This window comes from Canis lupus, chromosome 18 (assembly GCF_003254725.2).
Source record: "Canis lupus dingo isolate Sandy chromosome 18, ASM325472v2, whole genome shotgun sequence".
NCBI classification, from domain to species: Eukaryota; Metazoa; Chordata; class Mammalia; order Carnivora; family Canidae; genus Canis; species Canis lupus.
The window spans coordinates 31,638,320-31,657,756 of NC_064260.1; the positions used below are offsets into that span (position 1 = coordinate 31,638,320).

General features: G+C 60.1%; 1 protein-coding gene across 13 annotated transcripts in view; it reads right to left on the reverse strand.

The window, feature by feature from the left end:
* PRR5L (proline rich 5 like) overlaps window positions 1–19,437 on the reverse strand; it is a 142,474-nt gene that overhangs the window by 5,231 nt on the left and 117,806 nt on the right. For 11 of the 13 annotated variants that reach the window (XM_049096275.1, XM_025452489.3, XM_035701361.2 and 8 more), the window contains 4 exons: window positions 17,145–17,202; window positions 12,630–12,721; window positions 9,614–9,754; window positions 5,096–5,222 (listed from right to left, as the gene is read on the reverse strand). In XM_049096275.1, coding sequence (XP_048952232.1) covers window positions 5,096–5,222; window positions 9,614–9,754; window positions 12,630–12,721; window positions 17,145–17,202 — 418 coding nt within the window. Of the gene's footprint in view, window positions 1–5,095; window positions 5,223–9,613; window positions 9,755–12,629; window positions 12,722–17,144; window positions 17,203–18,795 lie in introns of all 13 variants that reach the window. The other 2 variants (XM_025452492.3, XM_049096276.1) reach the window with 2 other exon arrangements.

Consider the following 19,437-nt stretch of genomic DNA (forward strand, 5'->3'; position numbering starts at 1 on the left):
GGAGGAAGACCCCACGCCACGCGTCAGCCGAGTTCTCCCGACGCACGGTGCTCACGCCCTCGACATCCCTATGCGTCCCCTCGCAGTTTTACAATAACCGTGTGTTACCCTTAGGACCAGGAGTCGGTAACTGAGATAGAAGCACCAGAAGGGCCCGGAGAAGCAGGGATTCCATTAAAGTGCCATCCTTCAAACAACGCCCTTGGAAGAGCTCGGTGGTCCCCAGCTCGCTGTTAGCAGCAAGCTGGGGGTGGGGGTGGGGGGGGTGGGGGCATACACGGCGCCTCTGATTTCCCGGGGCCCCACCCGGGTCGAATGAGCCAGTCAGGCCAGTGCCGGATGGGGGCCTGGACGCCCTTGGCCCAGAAGCCCGCGGTCCTTGGGGGTGTGACAGGCAGCAAAGACGAGAGGCCCCCTGCAGCGGCTCCTGAGAGCTGGAGCCACAGTGAGGGGCGGCCGCCACAAGTGAGGGCCCCAGGACACCTGCCCCCTCCCCTTCCACGGACCCTCTGACCTGCAACGTGTGAAACGCGGCGCTCGCTGCTGAGAGGGAGAAACTGGGGACCGGACACGGCACCTGCCACGGGGGCCTGAGCCCAGTGCGCACACTGTACATGCCTGGGGGCCGGGGTCTTGGGGGCCGTCCTTAACTGAGCATCCACGAGTGCTCGCCCCGGATCAACAAGGGAGGTGCTTCATTGACACGTTCGTCGTCTGGCCATTTTGCAGGAAAGGGACCTGAAGTCAAGATGCTACATGACTTGGCAGCTAGTCAGTGAGGGACTCGGGACCCGAGGCCCCTGGGAGGCCTGCACACGAGTCACTGTAGAACAAGGTCCACCAGCATGGGGTCACCGAATCACTGGAGTGCACCCCTGAAGCTAACACAACACCGCATGCTACCTCGGGTGGAACCAAAAAAAAAAAAAAAAAAAGAAAAAATTTAAGGTCAGGGCAGAGGTCAAGAGCTCGGAGCCCGAGAAGTCATGAAGAGGGGTCATTTCAGACGCACCAGCTCCAGGGTGACGGACAGACGGGACCCGGACACTCCGTCACTCAGCAGAGACCTACGCTGGGGCCTGGGGTGCCGGGCGCTCCCCGCCCTCAACCAGCCGACGGTCTAAAGGGGGAGACGGCAAGTACTCGGGCTTGACGACGCAGCCCGGCAAGGCCCAGGATGTGGTCTGGGGCCCCAGGGGGCGCGGCACCCACAGTTTCTCATCTGGAACGAGTCCCCGGAGGCCAGGGCACCCTCTGGCTGGGGCCCGAACACGGGGCGCCTCCGCCCCCTCCGTGCTCAGCCCTCTCCCTCAGGCCACACCGCCGAAGCCCGGCCCTTGGGGTCCCGAGGCCCCGCAGGCCCCGCCTGCCTCCCGATGGCCGATGCCTGCTGATGACTCACGGGACAGGCCCAGGACTCCTTCTTCTGCCTTCTGGGTGGAATGTTTTGGTTCCCAAGCCTGGGTGTGGCCGCAGCAGAGACCACAGGGACCGCCGGGCTGTGCCGAGTCCCCTGGGCAGACGGCGCTTCCTCGACAAGCTCCCACCAGGCTCCAGAGTCGGCCTCAGACAAGCCCGTCAGCTGCGTCCCCAGTGGGTCGGGCCACACGCTGGGCCTGGCGCAGAGACAGCTGCCCACGCTGCTGCTGCCTGCCGTCCTCCCCGGGCAGGGAAGGCCGGGCCCTGCCGCTCACGGGAGGAGGGCTCCCTCCCAGACACTGACCCCGGGGCCCCTGGGGGGCTCAGGGGCTAAGCATCTGCCCTGGGCCCAAGGCGTGACCCTGGGGTCCTGGGATCGAGTCCCACATCCGGCTCCTTGCACGGAGCCTGCTTCTCCCTCTGCCTGTGTATCTGCCTCTCTCTCCATCTCTCATCATGAATAAATAAATAAAATCTTAAAAAAAAGAGAGAAAGAGAGAGAGAGACCAAGCAGTGGGCACCCTCTGGGGGCTGGAATGGGTCCTGTCCTTGCACTGGGGCCCTTTGAGCCGAGGGAGGAGCCACGTCCTGCGGCCTTGGCCAGCACCCACGTCCTCCTCCTCCTGCCTTTCACGCAGGGTGGGGCCTGGGGCCTCTACTCCTCGGGGCTCGCGGGCACCCCCCTGAGCTCCGGCACTCAGCCCCCACACTGGGGCCAGCGACGGCAGCTCCTTTCAAAGCCCCAGAGAAGCCCACAGGCTGGCCAGCAGCAGGTACCCTGGCCTCTGCGCATCCCGTGCCGCGTGGGCGCCTCGCCCGGCCCTCAGTGCCCACTTGTCACCAGCAGGAGTCCGTGCCTGGAGCCGCGGTGCAGGAAGACCATGGGCGGCCGGGGCCTGCGTGTGGGACAAACAGCGAGCTGGGTGTCCTGAGCCTTGGCTCTGGGGGCCCCGCGGGCAGCCAGGGCAGCAGCTTGGAAACTGCTAACTAGAAAGGTGGGGTGTAGGCCTGGCCTCTGAAAATGCCTTTTTTTTTTTAAAGCTTTCACTCTTCCTCCAGACCTCCTGCAGGCAGGGTGGAGGTTACGGTCTCCATGTCACGGAGGCGAAGACTGAGGCCCAGAGAGCCCTCACTTGCTCTGGCACAGGCGTGTCCCCAACGGGAAGGGGCTGGGGGTGCGATGTCTGGCCCCCGGCCCCTGCCGGGCTAAGGAATGAGGGGGAAGGACCAGCAGTAAAGCCACAGTCACCTTCTAGGAGCGGCCGGGGTGGGCGGGCTGGGCGTGCAGGACAGACAGCCTGCAGCTCTGAAGTCCCAGCTCCGACAGCCACGTGACCTCAATCCTCGTTTGCCTCACCTGCAGGACGGGGACAGCGGGGCCCACTCTGTGGTACCCAGCCCGCCTGGCATTGTGCCCAAGACGTCGCCTGTGGCCCGAGCCCTCCCTTGCCACCAGCCACCTGGGGACTCGGAAGGTCCTTCGGTTCCTCCGATGCTCCAACCTCCTATTCAGCACTCCCCCGACCCCACGGGGCCTCCCCTTCGCTTGGGGTAGCCTGAGCGAACAGGGAAGGCAGACAAACTCAAATTCACCCTACAGGGCCCTCCTCAGATATCACCTCCCCTGGGGAGCCTCCCCTGATTTCCCAGGCCAGGCCCTGTGGCTGATGTACGTCGCCCGCTCAGAGCGCTTGTCCGCTAACGAGGAATTGTTTGTGACCTGTTGCTTATGACTTTCTCACGGGGCCGTGGGCACCACAGGGCAGGGATGGGGCTGCTGTGGGCATGGGTGTAGCCGCTGCCCCTCACCTCACAGGGTTCCTGGGGGAGGGTCTCCGTACCCATCTGCTAAAATAATAATAATAAAACAATCAGGGCACCCGGGTGGCTCAGTGGTGGAGCATCTGCCCTCAGGTCGTGATCCCAGGGTCCTGGGATCGAGCCCCCGTCGGGTTCCCTGCTCAGCGGTGAGCCTGCTTCCCTTCCCTCTCCCTCTGTGCTCGCTCTCTCTCTCTCAAATAAATAAAATCTTAAAGAAAAAAAAAAAGTCTTTTTCTTTCCCCCTGCGCCTCCTGAGACTGCAGCCCAGATGCGAGGACTGTCCTTGGTGTCTAAGAAAACCTCACGCACCTTCCTTGGCTTTGTGATTTGGCAAAGGTATGCACCCCTCTGATTTTAACTGGAAAGCCATAGGCGGCCCCTCTCAGATCAAGTACCCCCCGCAACAGACTTCCAAATCTACCCCCGTCCCTGGCCCTCGGCCCGGCCGACCGCCAAGTCCCTGCCGTGGCCCCGCGCACCTGCCTGTGCCCTGACATCCGCCTGGGGCCTCCCGCCGCAAGCCTGGCGAGCTGTGAGAGGGTGGGCTGAGCCGGAGCCCAGGGGTGGGCTCTAGGGAGGGCATGGCAACGTGCCCCCCGCCCCCCGACGGCCGCGGAGGCAGGGGACGGTGCTCCTTCAGCTGGCGTTGTTACTCTGGCTCGTGCCACCCCCAGCTGGGATGAGGGTGTGAGCAGGGGCCGGAGGGAGGGAAGGCAGCCCAGACGTGGGGCGGCTGCGGCTAAGCGGGCCCGCCTGCTGCTCCTGCAGGAGTGGCGCCCACGAGGGGCAGGAACCTCACTGGGGGCTGTTCCCCTGGCCTCGTCTTTGAAGCTGGGCTACAGGGCCATTAAAGCACAGGGGAGGGGGTGCGGGCAATAGAGTCCAATCCCAGGGACCCCCCTTTCTGCTTCTGTACCTCTGTACAGGTGCCGGTCATCCCCGCCTTGGGGTACGACCACTGGCCAACCATCTAGTAGGTAGCTTTTTGAGTGCCTACTATGTGCCAACCACGGTCTTAGTTGCTGGAAATTGGGAAATTCCTACATTTTTTTCTTTTTCTTTTTTTTTTTTAAGGATTTTATTTATTTATTCCTGAGAGACACAGAGAGAGAGGCAGAGACACAGGCAGAGGGAGAAGCAGGTTCCTGGTGGAACCTCAATCCCGGGACCCCGGGGTCACGCCCTGAGCCAAAGGCAGACGCTCAAGCACTGAGCCCCCCAGGCGTCCCAGTTCCTGCATTTTGGGGGCTTTAAAGAGTGACTGATACCTCTTATGATAAGTCTGTTCTCTGGCTATTTCTGCATCTGGTTTGTGGCCGCACTGAGACAAGGGACAGATCAGATCACCTCTAGATTCTCCAAGGTGCCAAGCGCCTTTATATAAAGGCCTCACCGCTGCCGCCGGGATGCTGAGCCCCACGGGACCTCCGACGTGGAGGGGGCAGCCGCAGCTCCATTTCATCGGGCCGCACGCAAAACGAGTCGGCTTCACATTTCAAGCTCCCTTCCAGGGAAAATCCATCACAGGTGGATTCTCCACGCGAGCGCGTGTGGGGCGTGCAGAAGGCACAGTTTCTGGTCTCACGTACGGGGAGCACTTACATCGCAGGCCCACAGGAAAAGATCAAAGCCAGCGATCTCAGATGCGGACGAGACAAGCGATACCACAGAGGCGCAGTATCTGCCCCTGGAGGGGAATCGTCAGGCGGGGAGGCGACTGGCACACAGGCCGGCGGGAAACGTGGGCGATCAACACGCACAGGCTGGCGCAGGCCCACGTCAGAAGCCGAGCACTGGCTACCCCAACCAGGCTCGGGAGAGCACGGCGGGCAGCATGATCACCGAGGCCCCTTACCCGACGTGTACGTGGGACCCGAGACGCCGCGGTCCTCGCTGATGCCCAGGAAAGGAGACACCACTTGCTTCACCAATTCCTCCAGCTGCAGATAACCCTCGCTTGGGCCTGTGGGCTCGTGAACGCTCTGCAAACAAACACCCAAGAGACAAAGGTCAGTCGAGAGCTGCCCGGGCCAGCTGGCACCGAGGCAGCACACCCTGCCCGCCCTGGTGCCACGTGCCAAGCAAGCAGCATCCTCGTGGCCGTAATGCAGGAATGTGAGGCCCGAGGCCCCAGTCGCTTGCCACGGGTCACAGTGATCGGCTTCTCCCACTGGGCCCTGCCGACGCGGGGCAGGCTGGGATGGTCCCCACACCAGCTCCAGGGCTGGTCCCAGCCACTGTCCTAATGGCTGCTGCACACTTGGCAGGCAGGCGCTTTGCACGAGCACGTCACGTGCACCAGAGCACAGAGGCCTCTCAACAACCCAAGGAGTCGGGGGGCCCTCAGCATCCGCCTTCTACAGATGAGAACGTGAAGACCCAGAGAGCTCAAGGAACCTGCCCGGCAAAGCTCAGCTGGGCAAGTGGCAAAGCCCCAGGCCTGGGAGGCAGGCAGGCTGTCTGGGCCCTGAGCCCACCTTCTCGCCACTTGTTAAGGAGGCTAGAAGAGAAAAGGGGGCAGAAAATGGGAAAGATCCAGAAGAGCGGGAGAAAGGGAGGGTCCCTGTGGAGCTAGACACCCACTTAGCACCGAGATGAAGAGTCAGCTCAAAGGCCCGGCGCGACAGGCGTGCTCGGGGCTAAGTCTGAGCAGACACCCACTGACGCAAATGACAACGGCCAAAACCAAAAAGGAGACCAGAGGCGCCCAAGGCTCTCCAGAAGCCCAGCAGGCTCCTACGACACCCGGTTTCTCCCTGGAAAGGGCGCGAAGCCTTGCTCTGTGCAGAGGGGCTGCAGGGGAGCAGAGGGAAAAGCCTCTGCGGGGCTGTGCTCAGCCCAACACCATCGATGCCCCCACCAAATTCTCAAATGGGAATAGGGGTCCCATCACCTTCACTTAAAAAGTTAACACTCCCCACCGTGCTGGTGTTTTTCTGGGACTGGAGGAAAAGATGATGGAGGAGGTGGGGGGTGGTGAAGCGGGAAGGGCCCATCCCACGGGGTGGGGATGGCTGCGTGAGGTGCAGGCTCCCGGGCGCACAGGCTGCGACTTGCCCCGTGCGGGCTCCGTCCCGTGGGGACAGGAGGGCTGGGGGCGCTGGGAAGGAGGGGGTTTGGCCTAAGGCAACGTGAGGGAGCCCTGGGAAGGGGACTTGGGGGGAAGAGGACGCGGGGTCGGGGCCGGGATGGGGTCAGAGCGGAGGAGATGCAAGACCGACCACAGTGGGCCTCAGATGTGGCGCCGCCGTGACGGCTGCCTGGCACCGCAAGGGGACGGGGGGCAGCAGAGGGGGTTACCGGCCACGTGTTTGCAAGGCCCAGGGCAAAATGAAAACGTGGGTGGGGTCCCTTGTTCAAAAATGATTAAGCATTTCAAACAGCGATGGGAGAGAATGAACCAAGCACGGGACCCTGGGTGACGGCACAGGGGCCCCCTCCGGAGGCATCATTCCAGAATGATCTCAGGGCCTGCGCGCACCTGCCGGGAGGAGCCAGATTCTACAACGGTCAAGATCTCTGGCTCGGGCTCAGCCTGGGGGCAGCAGCGCACAACCCGGAGCAGGGAACTCGAGCCCCTTGCACGTGGCGTGGGGGGCGAGGGGTTTGTCTGGGGACATGTGGAAGAGCGCCGGAAAGGGGAGGTGAAGGCCTGAGAAAATGGCTCTTGTCGCCCGGCGAGTGTCAGGGAAGGAAAAATGAGCCCCGGCTCCCGCGGGCACCGGGGCAGGCGGGGCCCTGGGGGGAGACAGGGCAGCTCTGAGGAGCGCTGGGAATGGTCCCAGGGCAGCGCCAGCCGCAGGCTGCGTCCAGGCCCAGGCGCTGCCGCCCTGCCCCTCAGGAAGGTAGACCTGGACTGGCCAAAGTCCCCCATGGGTCGCTGTCACACTCGGAGGAAAGCCGAGGCTCTTGCTCCCGGAGGAAAGCCACGGTCTCGTCCCACGAGACCCGCAGGGAAGTGACGCCAAGTGCCCCCCACCCCATTAAAGTGGAGCCTCTTGGGTGCTTCTGTGCTACCCCCCGGGACCGGGGGCGCGGCAGGAGGGAGGCAGGGCGGGTGGGCAGGCAGACGGAGCAAGGGCTGAGGAACAGGTGACAGACCCACAAAGGAGGACGTGACCTTCCGCTGGCTTGCCACCGTCTCAACCTCCACCTCGTCTGTGACAACGGGAGAAACAGGGACCGATCCCCTGCTCAACTTCCCAGACACCTGTCCCCACCACGGAGCTTCTCTGCCTGTACTGCCTTCCCCCGGCCAAGAGGGAAGGCCCTGCATGACGGTCCCCATCAGCGGGCTTGAGGCCAGAGACCTGGGGACAGTCCCACTGAGGCCCTGACGCGTGGCGCCGTCGGTCCCCGAACAGACGAGGAGTCCGCACGGATCACGCGCCTCCCAGGGCTGGGTGCCAGGGGCAGAAGAGGCGGGAGGGACCCACAGGGCCGGCCTTGACCTGCCGCTTCTCAGCAGAGGGGACATGGGGACAAAGCCTTGTGTGGCCAGCGTGGCCGGGGGCTCCAGGGGGCTCCGGGGGACTGGGGAGGAGCGGAGGCCAGGGTCCAGGTTCGGCGGTTCTCCTACAATCCCGGGAACCCCAAAGAGAGCAACAGGGGCCGTGGGCCGGGCTGGCCGGAGGAGGCGTCTCCTGGGCTGCAGGCTGACCCCGGGGGCTTCGGGGGGCTGGTGGCAGCCTCCTGATAGGCTGCCGGGCTGCCCGGTGTGGGAGCGCAGGGGCGGGGGGCTCCATTCGCAGAGAGACAGGCCGTCGTGGTCTCCTCTCAGCACATGGGGAGCCTCACCCCCGTTCTCCCTCCAAAAGAACAAAACCAAACAGCAGCAACAAAGGAACCACCTGTCATCCCTACAATATCGTACGTGGAAATGGGGGGACGCCCCACGTCCTTCTGCAGTCTTCCCATCTGAACCCCAGCGGGGTCATCTGCTAGACTCCTTCCTCGGGATGCAAGCTCTACTCTGTGCTTCTCAGGCACCAGCCACACACGTGCTTTCCAAACCCCCTCCTTCTCCTTCCCGCCAGAAACCCCTGCCCCCCCCCCACCACCCCAAGTTGACTTTCCAGGCATTTCAGTGCACCTCCATCCTGTAGGGTAACGCTTGCTCCTCTCTGGCCTCAGGAAAGGGGAACAACACCCAGAAGGGCGGGCCAGCTTAGAGGGCCCCAGGAGAACAGCAGTTGGGGGAGGGCGACACCGAGGCCTCAGGAGGGCGGCGGGGTCACCGCCAGCCTGACCCGGGACGAAACCCGCCGCCCTGGGGAACAGCTCAGCCCTGATGCTGCGGCATCTGAACTCATTACAGAGGTAGAGGCTCAGCAGCCACCTTTGGGGGTGTCCCTGGGCCACACCTCTGTTTCTTGGGAACTGTGCACCCCCATCCATGGACTGGGCTCACCGAGGCCACGTTTATGGTACCCGACCCAAGGGATTGGCTGCCTGGCAAAGGAGAGTCTGCAGCCGGAGCCAGACCCAGCCAATTCCTCCCCCCGAGTGTACACGGCTCCGAATCCTACCACCCCTTGCTGAGGGGCCTTGGACAAACACACACGCTTCCCGGGTTTCCGTGTCTGCATCCGGAAAGTGGGGCTGACAACACTATCTACCCCGTCAAGCCGTCATTTGGATGATCTGATTCAGGAAACAGCACACCAAGTCCTGGCCCCGCCTGCACCTGGCACACAGCCGGGCACCTTAGCGTTAGCTCCTGTCTGTGCTGTTGGTTCCGAACGGGGATTAGGAGGCAACCACCTGGGTCACCTCCTGGTGGAGCTGTGCGTGCAATGTCACGTTCGGTCAGGTGCAGACCAAAGCAATGAATGAGGTCTGCAGAGGGAAGGAGGGAGGGAGACACCAGGTCCAAGCGACACCGGGCAGGCCAGGAGGGGTGGTGTCAGAGAGAGACAAAGAGGAGACCAGTAAGTGGCAGCAGGCTGGCAGCCTGAGGGCCTGACACGGTCTCGCTTCTGGCTGTCGTGTCTCGGGGATGCCCACCTGCCCCGGGGAACCTTCCGGTGAGTCCCTGGTTGCCTTGAGCTAAGCTTCAGTGAGCTCTTGTCACCTGTGGCTCGTGGCTGGCGGGCGAGGAGGCAGGGTGTCGGCTCCCAGGACAAGCCCCTGCTGTGCTGGCCCGAGCCCACCATTGGAATCCCGGCATGGAGCACAGGCCCAGGGGCCTCACGGGGGCCCAGCGGACGCACAGCAAACCAACACGCGCACTAAGGAACACGAATGGCCACACTGAACGACTACCTACGAGCACGGCTAAGGTGCCCAGGTCGTGGGGCCCCTCCCTACCGCCCCGCGGGGTCTCTCCCTCCCCCCGCCCGGCGGCCACGGCTCCGGTGGGGCCTTCACCCACCTGCAAGATGAGCAACATCTGGACGATGGACGAGGGTGGCTGGGACTGGGCCAGCAGCAGCGAGTCACCCAGCTTCACCTTCAGCAGGACCAGGTCGCGGAAGCCCAGCAGGGATATCTGGCGGATGGTCAGCTCCTGGCCCTGGAGAGAAGACAGGGGGCAGGGCTGGGAGGTGAGAGCCCGCTGGGAGCGCTGCCAACCACGCGGGGCCCGGGACAAGCAGTGCGTACAGGGGGCCAGGATGGGACAGGACGAGGTGTCCGCAGAACTCGGGGTGGGGGCCGGGGGGTGGTGCTGCCAGAGTCGAAGACGGGGCCCATCCTTCCCAGTGAAAGCTTCGTTTGAGAGAAGGTGTGACTCCATCTGCCCGAGCGACTCAAGATGACACTTAAATGGAGGCTGTCATGGGGGTTGGGGGGGCGGGAAGGAGGGAGACAGTGGAAGATGGGGGGAAACAGAAAAGATCACCCCCGCCCCCGCTTTCAAGGCTGCTCCCTCCTCTGTCTGTTCAATACGTGAGCACCTACTGCACGCCGGGCAGAGGAGGAAAACACAGGCACGGGTCCGACCCCGTAGGGTGTGGGTGGAGGACGAAAAGAACCAAGAATCCCAAGAGCTGCCCGTGCGAGGCATGACCCGGCGACCTCAGATGGAAGTCATGCGCCTAACCCCCACCCCTCGAGACAGGTGGTGTCCCAAGACCCGCTCCACCGACGCGCACCCCAAGCCCAGAGTTACGGGTCGAGCTGGATCTCCAACCTCAACCGTTCGATTTCAGAGCTCCCCCATAGTTTCCCACAGCAGATGGAGAAAGGGGGGGATCCCCTTCCCCGACCCTCCTGTGCACGTATACGCTCAGCCCACACCAGAAACGGGCCGCCCTCGGGGTGAAGGCACCTGCCAAACGGGATGCCAAGGCTCAGGTGAGCTCTGCGTTTCCCACACGTCCTCAGGGTTTCACAGAAACACAGGCAGGAGCAGTTTTGCCATCCCGCATCTCCTCCTCCCCACCTGCCCCCTCCCCAGTCCCCAGAATCGCACACGACGACCACCGCCACCTGTCGCCAGTGCCTTCGAGGCCCGCGTCAACCCCCTTCCCCGCCCACCTGGCCCTTTACCCCATTTCTATGTCGGGGCCCACGTGCCAGCACTGGGCACTGACCTCTGACCTCGTGGGCAGAGGGGCCCTCTCTTCACTGTCCCGGGTCCCCCCTTTCACTTTATAAGGTAGGACAAGGAAGGCAAGCTCCCCGCACGCGTGAACACAGTAGGTACTCTGACACGCACGTGGCCAGGAGGTAGCAGGTCTCACGTGGACACCTGCACACAGGGGGCCTCTAAGAAGCACGCAGTTGGGTGGGCAGATGCCCCGGCGTGTTACCACCGGTAGTGAGAGGCCCTAACTCCGGGCCTGCATCAGCAGCCGCACCTGGGAAACCGTGTGTGTGCGAGGAGGGCGGCGGGCAGGGGCAGGATCAACCATCACCGGAGCTTACGAGCTTTCAAGAGAAGCAGGACGGGTGACATCCTCGGGCTCCCGCCCGGACACGTGCCCACGAGGGCCCTCCTGGGCCATCTGAGGACGGGACCAGGCCCAGCCCATGCAGATACCACACTTCCGTTCCAGACCCACCTGGACACCCTGCCCCTTGGAATTCCCGGCCCACAGCATCCTAAGAGAGAGACCTAAGAGAGACCCCCTCTGCTAGGGATGCCAAATAAACCATTGAACGTGAATAATTTTTTGGCAGAAGTATGTTCCAGATACTGCATTATTCATCGTTCACCTCAAATTCCAATTTAACGCAGCATCCTATAATTTAATTTGCTAAATCTGGCAACCTGATCTCCCATGTCTGCCTCTTCTTGGGCCCCGGCGCTGGCCTACGAGTGGGCGTTACAGGGAGGGAGACGTTTGCAGGTACGGGAGCTGGACCGTCCGCATGAATGCTGCAGACCAGCTCACGGGGGCACGGAAAGGAGCTGAGAATGGGAGGACGAGAGCGGCGAGCCGCAGGCCAGAGCTTCTACTGGGGCGGTTAGGGGCCAGGCCAGAAATGGGAAATGGACTCTGTAGGCAGAAGCTCTGAGCTTCTAGATGTTGGTATAGATTTAAAAGAATTCCAAGCTGCCACAAAACACCGCTCAGAGCGAACAAAGCACGCGGGCCCTCGTGTCTGGCACATGCCATTGCTAAGGGCTCCACACCGCGCTCCAAAAAAGCCGATCCACTCGCGCCTTCACCCCGGGGGCGGGCGGTGTGGACATGAGACGCCTACGAATGTGCATCTCGGAGACGAGTATCTGTGGGCCAACCTGCCTTCGGGGGTGTCCACTCTGGCCTGGCGGCGACCGGCCCTGCTATTAGCCTCTGCAGGAAGGTGGAAGGAAATGAACTCAAGTGTGAGAATGAGCTCAGGTCACAGAAGGCGGACACTAAAGGGATGCTGCTCTTTTTTTTTTTTTTTCCACTTGAAACTGCACATTCTGCAGACAGAACGGAGCTATCCGCAGAGCGCTGAGCTCACTCGCCCGAGCCCACCTCCTGATGGAGCCCGGTGCTCTTTCCGCTCCATCACGTGGCTTCTCGTCTCCGAGGAACCCCTCACGGACAGCGAGGGGCCGTGACCCCCTTCCCACAATTTGGGACCAAAGGAGCCTTGCTTTACATGTGGGCTTCCAAAAAAGGAGGGAGGGGGAAGGAAAGGAGGAAAGACGCAGGAAAGAAAAAAAAGCCTCCCTGCCCCATCTTCTCTACTTTCTGGAAAGCTGGGAGAAGCAAACCACTCCAAGAATACACAGCCACACTCAGAACCCGGAGGGCAACGGCAGCCTGCAAATTGCTGGTTGTGCAGGCCACTCTCGCCCTGCTTGAGGCCCGATGCTAAACATAGACCAGAGAGCCGTCCACAGAGCCCCGGCGCCCACCGGCCTGCCTCTCCCCGGGCCCCCAGGAGGCCCCGGCAGGAGACGGGGAGCCGAGGCCGGTGCAAGGTCATTCCTCAGTGAGACTGACCTGAACTGGGTAAAATATGGCCTGCAGGGTGGGGAGGGTCTCAGTGAAGAAGTGGTCCCACACTTCGGCCAGAACCTCAATGCGACTTTCACCTACACGAGGGCGAGAAGACGGGAGGGGAGAAAGAGAGAAAAGAATTTGTCATTACTTGGCGGGAGAGGTTAGGGGCAGTCCCGTGTCACGTGCAGCACGGGGATGGGACGTGAGGGAGGCTCATTGCCTGCATTTGCTCTGCGGGGCGTTACTACACGCCGACGTGGGATCGGGTGGGAAGGCTACCGAAAACAGGCAAAGGCGCCTTCTCTCCCCCCCCAATCCAGAAAGGGAGGTCTGGACATCCCATGACAAGTGGGAGTGGTTGCGACCTCCACGGGCGCAAGTACTTATCTACGGGACGTTTCATGAGCCAATGTTATGACCTCATTTCACAGGCTCAGCGGGGCCAGGCGTCTAGAGGGCAGGGCCGGATTCCAGAACCCGCGCTCCTGACCAGTTTAATCTGGGAGGATCGTAGGCACAGTTATTTTCTGTTTTGATTTTCTAATCACGGCGACACTGTTGGTTTTTTGTTTCTTTTTTGTTTTTACTCTGGATTTGAGCTGTCAGTACGGGAGCAGGGGGTTGGGGAAGGAGAGCCTAGAAACTGTTACTTGCACCCACTGGTTTGCAATAGTCAGAGGCGGAGGGTGGGGTGGGGGGTGGGGAACATAGGACCCATGTCCCGGCGCTGTGCCTCCTGTCACCCCCAGGGCCCAGAAGGCCGACCGTGGTCAGGCGCCCGTCCCAGGCTGTGGGTACACGGGTCAGCCAACGCCACCCGAAGGCTGTGCCAGGGACTCCGCACCTGCAGGAAGGCGGGCGGCAGCAGAGAGGGGCCCGAACGCGGCTGCTGCTTAATGACCTAGATGACAGAGCTGCCTGAGCACCGTCGTGCGTGGCTGAGGCGGAGAAACTGGGTCAGCCAGCGTGAGACAGCGAGAGGCGCTTGGCCAAAAACTGCCAGGCCCGCCGAACGGATCTTGGGAAGGGTCGCTTAGCGTCCTCCGCCTATTAATTTAATGGACAATAAAAGCAGTGGCTGGGGCGGCCTGGGTGGCTCAGCGGTTTAGCGACGCCTTTGGCCCAGGGCCTGATCCTGGGGACTCGGGATCAAGTCCCACGTCAGGCTCCCTGCATGGGGCCTGCTTCTCCCTCTGCCTGTGTCTCTGCCTCTCTCTCTCTCTGTGTCTCTTATGAATAAATAAATAAAATCTTAAAAAAAAAAAAGCAGTGGCTGGAGAGAGAGATCAGAGCGAAGGCAGGACAAGCCGCACCCAGGGCTGAGGACGTGCGGACTCTGAAAGGTCAGAGGGCCACGCACACCCCCAGCGCCCGCTCATTTCCCTCACAGGGAGCGGGTCACACTTGCTTGGAGTCCCTTACCTGTGGATTTTGTCTCAGCCCCTCAGGCTCACTGTGCTCCTCTGCACGACGGGGCCTTTGCACGTGCTGCTCCCTTGGCCTAGACTGTTCCTCCCCTCGCTCTGCTTGCCCAACATCTGCCTGTCCTCCTCCTCTTAGCTCCAGCACAGCTTTACAGCCAACCGCCCTCCCCCGGACTGTATTCTTGGCAGCTGTTGCGGTTACGGTTCTGTATTTGATGATTTGATTAATGTCTGCCACCAGCGCTGGTTGTGAGCCCCACGAGGGCCCGGGATCCTACGATGGCTGCGGTCACCACCACGCCCCCAGCAGCCAGCGAAGCCCCTGGTGCACCGTTGACAGTCAGCCAGGGTCTGAACAAACAAACCTTTTCCGACGTAGGCTACGCTAGTCTGCTGCAGGGAGGAGTTGGGGAGGTCAGAAGGAACGTGTGGGATGTCAGCTCATCCCAGTACCCCCAAACCAAGGTGACCCAGCCCCAGGAGGAAGGGCCCTTCCAGCTTCTCCACTGGTTGATGGCCTGTGTCCTAGGCCTTCCAGGAGGAAGGCAAGCAGAGGCCTCCCCGACACGGAAGGAGGGGGCGAGAACCCTGTGGCTCCGCACGGGCACCTCCATACTGCAATGCTGGCCAGCACACAAGGGCACCCCCAGCCCGGCAGCAGGAAGGCACCGCCCCCCCCCCCCCCACCCAGGAACCTGGGCCCAACTGCCAGCTTCAAAACGCACGAGAGTAATGCAAGTTTTGGAAAGCGTTCAGACAAGAACATCAGACGGGCACCGGCTAACGAAACAGGCTAGCCCCAGGGACGACAGCGTCACAGGGAGGGGACCTCAGCTTCAGAAACAGTCCGTAAGGACTCAGCTCCCGGCGAAGATGAAGGGCGGCCAGATGGAAGGTTCTAGATGACCCCACCACAGAAACCATCCTGTAAACGTCCACGGGAGCTCAGATCGCCACACGTATACAGAAGGGGAAGGAGAAACCCCCCTCCGGTCACGGTTGCTAAAGCTCTGGGGGTTATGAGTGGAAGTAACAGGCCAGGTCCTGCCCACAAGAGGGTGACACGCATGTCAGAGCTGCCCAGGCTCTTCCTGCGGCCTCCCCGTCAGGCGGGCACACGTACGCAAACCATCAGCTCCATAAAGCAAGGACTGGTCAGCAACGGGGTGGAGCCCATCAGCTGTGTCCCACCTGCATTTTACGGCAAGAGAATCCGTTTGGCCCAGTACAATCTTGCTTGGAGACGTAGTACGTCCCTACAGAAGTGGAGACATCCTGCCCGAGGTCAGGAGGGGGCTCAGAGGCTCCTGCACAGGCCCCGTGCCCCGTGGGTGTGCAGAGGTGCCGCTCAGACCCCAGGACGGGAGCAGACCCAGGAGAACACGGGGCCCAGGGCCCTGCCAGCCTGCTTTGGGGCAGACGCACAGGACCCTGGATGACCTTCGCCTATGCCGCGCGGCTCAGCTCTCCACTCCTGAGCTTTCACTCCAAACGTGTTTACGTCGAGTGTCACTTGAAAGAGAGGCACTGAGCTTCCCCTTGAAAGCACTTCAATCTCCTGTTTTGCTCAGTATCTCCATCGTGAAGCTAGTTTTCCACATTTCCAGGAGTACGTCTCCCGACCCCCCCAGACGACTCACAGGCAAATAACGTGGCCACAGACTGTGCTCCTCTCCCCCCGCCCCAGTGAGGCAGTCGCCCTCCGTGCTTGTGGACCCCCCTGACCCCAAAACGTGGAAGGGGCACCTACTTCTGGTCAAAGCCAGGCGCTGAAAGCTAAGGCCTTGCGGGGCGCCTGGGCGGCTCAGTTGGTTGAGCGTCGAACTCTTGATTTCAGCTCAGGTCATGATTTCAGGGCCGTGAGTCAAGCCCTGCATCGGGCTCCACACTGGGTGTGGAGCCTGCTTAGGATTCTCTCTCTCCCCCTCCCTCCGCCCCCGCAGGTGCGCACATGCACGCTCACTCTCTCTCAAAAAAAATTAAAATAAAAATAAACCAGGCCTTGGGCTAGTGAGCATTTAGGCTGGAAAAACCTGAATACAGTTGTATTGAAGGAAAACAAGGCTACAGGCTCAGTCAGCTCTTGAATATACAGAGGCTAATTCCTAGCCTCTATCCTTCCAAAGGTCTGCTGAGCACTTGCCGTGTGCCAGGCACTGGACCCTTCCAGCGTCAGTTCTCATTTGTCTCCTATTTCGTCTTTCTAGGAGATGCTACACCAGATAAGAGTCTCTTTCCCAGGGAATGGGGGCAAAAAACCCAAAAAACCAAAAAGAAACCCCATGCTGTCCTGCCTGCAATGCCTGCATCTAGTAATAAAACTGCCCTACAGATAGAAGTCTCCAGGCTAGAGTAGGATTAAAAAAAAAAAAAAAAAAAGAGGGAACCAGTCTGTGGACCAGATAATGGTGCTATGCAGATTACCCTCCTTATCCTCCCTGGCCCCATTTGATCATTTTAAAAATGCTTAAAAAAAAAAAAAAAAACCCAAGGCTCAAAGACACTAGAAACTTGCTCAAGAAATAGGTGGTCAGCTAAGATCGGGATCCACCACCTTGGTGGCAGCTTGGTAGTCACAGGGTTGGCCGATCCTTGCCCTCGTCCCCTCACCCGTCCACATTCAGCGCCTTTTTATCCCATCCCACGGGCTCTAAAACCTTTGAAGGCCAGGAAATCTCCCTCTGCCTGTCCAATCAGCAGGTACCTGCTTAGGATAATGTCTCCCAAGTGGGCAGGGGCCTCCTGTCATATAGGACCTCAAGAAAGATGCAAAAAAAAAAAAAAAAAAGGGCGATTGGAAATAGCCCGGAGCAGAGCACGGCATTCATCTCTCCACAGCACACCTCCTGCGAGAGCCCTCGACAAGGTCTCCGAGAAGACCCCCCAATCCCCCCGACTTCTCAAAGTGCAGATCCAACTTGTGCTGCCGCGAGCGGCCAACTCCAAGCTGAGGGCGGCCACCCAGCTGGTGGAGACACAGGCAGGGGAGCACCCCCCCAGGAGTCCCCCACTTTTGGGGAGAAGGCTTCCCGCTCCAAACGTCTGAGGCCAAGCCCCAGGGCCCGCCGTCCGAGGGGGGCCTTGTACTTGCCTTCGCACAGCTTAATCTTCTCCTCCACAAACAACAGGCCTTTTGCAAGAAGCTGATTCTGTCAAGAGAGAACAAAGAAGACAAGGGTTGGGCTACTCGAGACCGACAAGACCTCTTCCCCGTCCAGTGGGTGAGGGCGTGGGGTTCTGGGCACTTGGGGGCTAGTCATGCCTCCAGGCCTGGGGAGCGTTTTGTCCTCTTGGAAGAAGGACAGAAGGAGAAGTCGGTTAGCCATCCCATGGCAAAGAGGGGGACAAGAGCCAAAGCTCACCGCCGCCCCATCCCTCCGTGCAGGAAGGAGGCACCGTGCCCCATGCCTGGCTGACTCCTCCGGCCAGCCTCTCTCTGGCTGACACCCCAAGTCCTTCAAGCCCTTAATCTAAACCCAGGAAAGGGACCGCTGAGGTAACGGGAAATTACGCAGAGAGAATACTTTTATTAAAAGATAGATTTAGGGTTTCTCATGCTAACATGAAAAAGACGGTGTGCAAAACTCTATGCAGCCGGGGGTATGTGTCCGTCAGTGAGCACGTGCATGGGAAGCTGTGGAAAGGGCATAGGAGGTCAAGCCCTTTTGCAATCGCACCGAACAACTGTGGAGTGTGCTGCGTATGTCAGAGGGTTTATCTCCTCCATTTCACCTAATTCCAACCCTCCCAATAGTCTGGTTACAGATGGTCAGGGAAGACACTGCCTCAGGACAAGGGGCACATCCTCCTGGCGCCAGGAGCCGTGCTCTCTCCACTCCACGTCACTGCCTTCCAGCGGGTTTTCCCACCCAGACCCCTCCCTCCCCTTGAAGGGCCAGAGCTGGTCCCATAAGTGGTGCGGCCCCTCCACAGGTCACAGAAGCCCCGAGAGCAAGGAAGCGCTGCTGCCTCTCCAGCTCACCTCATATTATCAGACCATCAAAGGTGTATGTTTATGGGGTAAGAGGCCCACGGTGATACGTATCCTACAAAACACCCAGTGCACTTCTTACTATTCTCCTTTATAAAACCCTAAAACCCTGTTGCAATGAGGACAAGAGCATGCATAGCAAAGCGGCAAAAAAACTTGGATATCAGACGGGTTCAAGTCCCTGCTCGGCCACATTCTAGCTGTGTGATCTTGGCCTTACTCTTCCTGATTCTTGAGTTCCTTATCTATTACCGTACCAGCAATATCATAAAGTTCGTGTAAGAATCAGTCATTATAAATACACACACACACACACACACACACACACACACACACACGGTTTTTGGTGTCCTTGGTGCTCCCCGGTAATGGGCAATGATGATCATAGTTGCTCTTTCCATCTATCTTCACAAATAGAGTAGGAGGTAGAGAGGGTCTGTAACAAATGGGCCTACATCAAGTCACCTAAAATATTTTATCAGAGGAACTATCGTATTTCTGGGACTCACACATATACACCAAAGTTCACGGGTCCTATTAAAATTCACAAGACATGACCTAACTTGACCTAAACATGACCTAAAAAGCAGTCGGCCACTGTTTCAAGATGGAACCCCAAACCCAAGTTAGAGTGACGTCTTAGAGGAGAACACCAAGTCTGTCAAAGGACAAAAGGAAAAAAATCAATTGCTTCACAAAGAACTATGGAAGGAACAGGCAGTCAAGGGGAAACCTCAACTGTGTTCTCTACCTTCCAGCCGAGACGAATCCCAGGAGCTTCTGGGTCCAACAGCAAGAAAGCACCACGGCACCCAACGTAGACCATCGGAAGCCAGGCTTTGTGATAGGAAAGGGTTACGGAGGCGCTTCCAGATGACGATGACTCCACCTGCATGTCTCTGAGCACCTGAGGCCTCAAGTCCTTGCATGGGGCCCTCTCACCCAGGCAGGGAGCTGCTCAGGGCACCCCTGGGCACTCAATGAGGAGGCTCCCGATGCCATGACTCTCTGTCGCCACCTCTAATACCAGCACGATGTCCCAGGCTTCTTCCAAAACTGCTTCCCAGCCCTCCGAAAGCTCACGTTCCCACGATGCACGGGCGGATGGGGTCAAGCCTCCCTCTTAAGGCAGCCTGGGTGCCTGTTCCATCTCTGCGGTTCCACGGGGCGGGGGTGGAGGAGAACGGGAGGCACCGCGACAGAGACTTACAAAAGCCTCAGTCCAGGTTACAGGATGAGTTAACCAAAGAAATGAATAACCTGTGCAGTAGGTCCTTAGGGGTGAGGATCATTTCTTACGTTGATGCCCGTGCCTCTGAGAAAGTGCCCCAAACACAGCAGATGCTAATGAGCATTTGCTGAGTATAGGTACTGTCTGGGTGCTAAAGAGCAT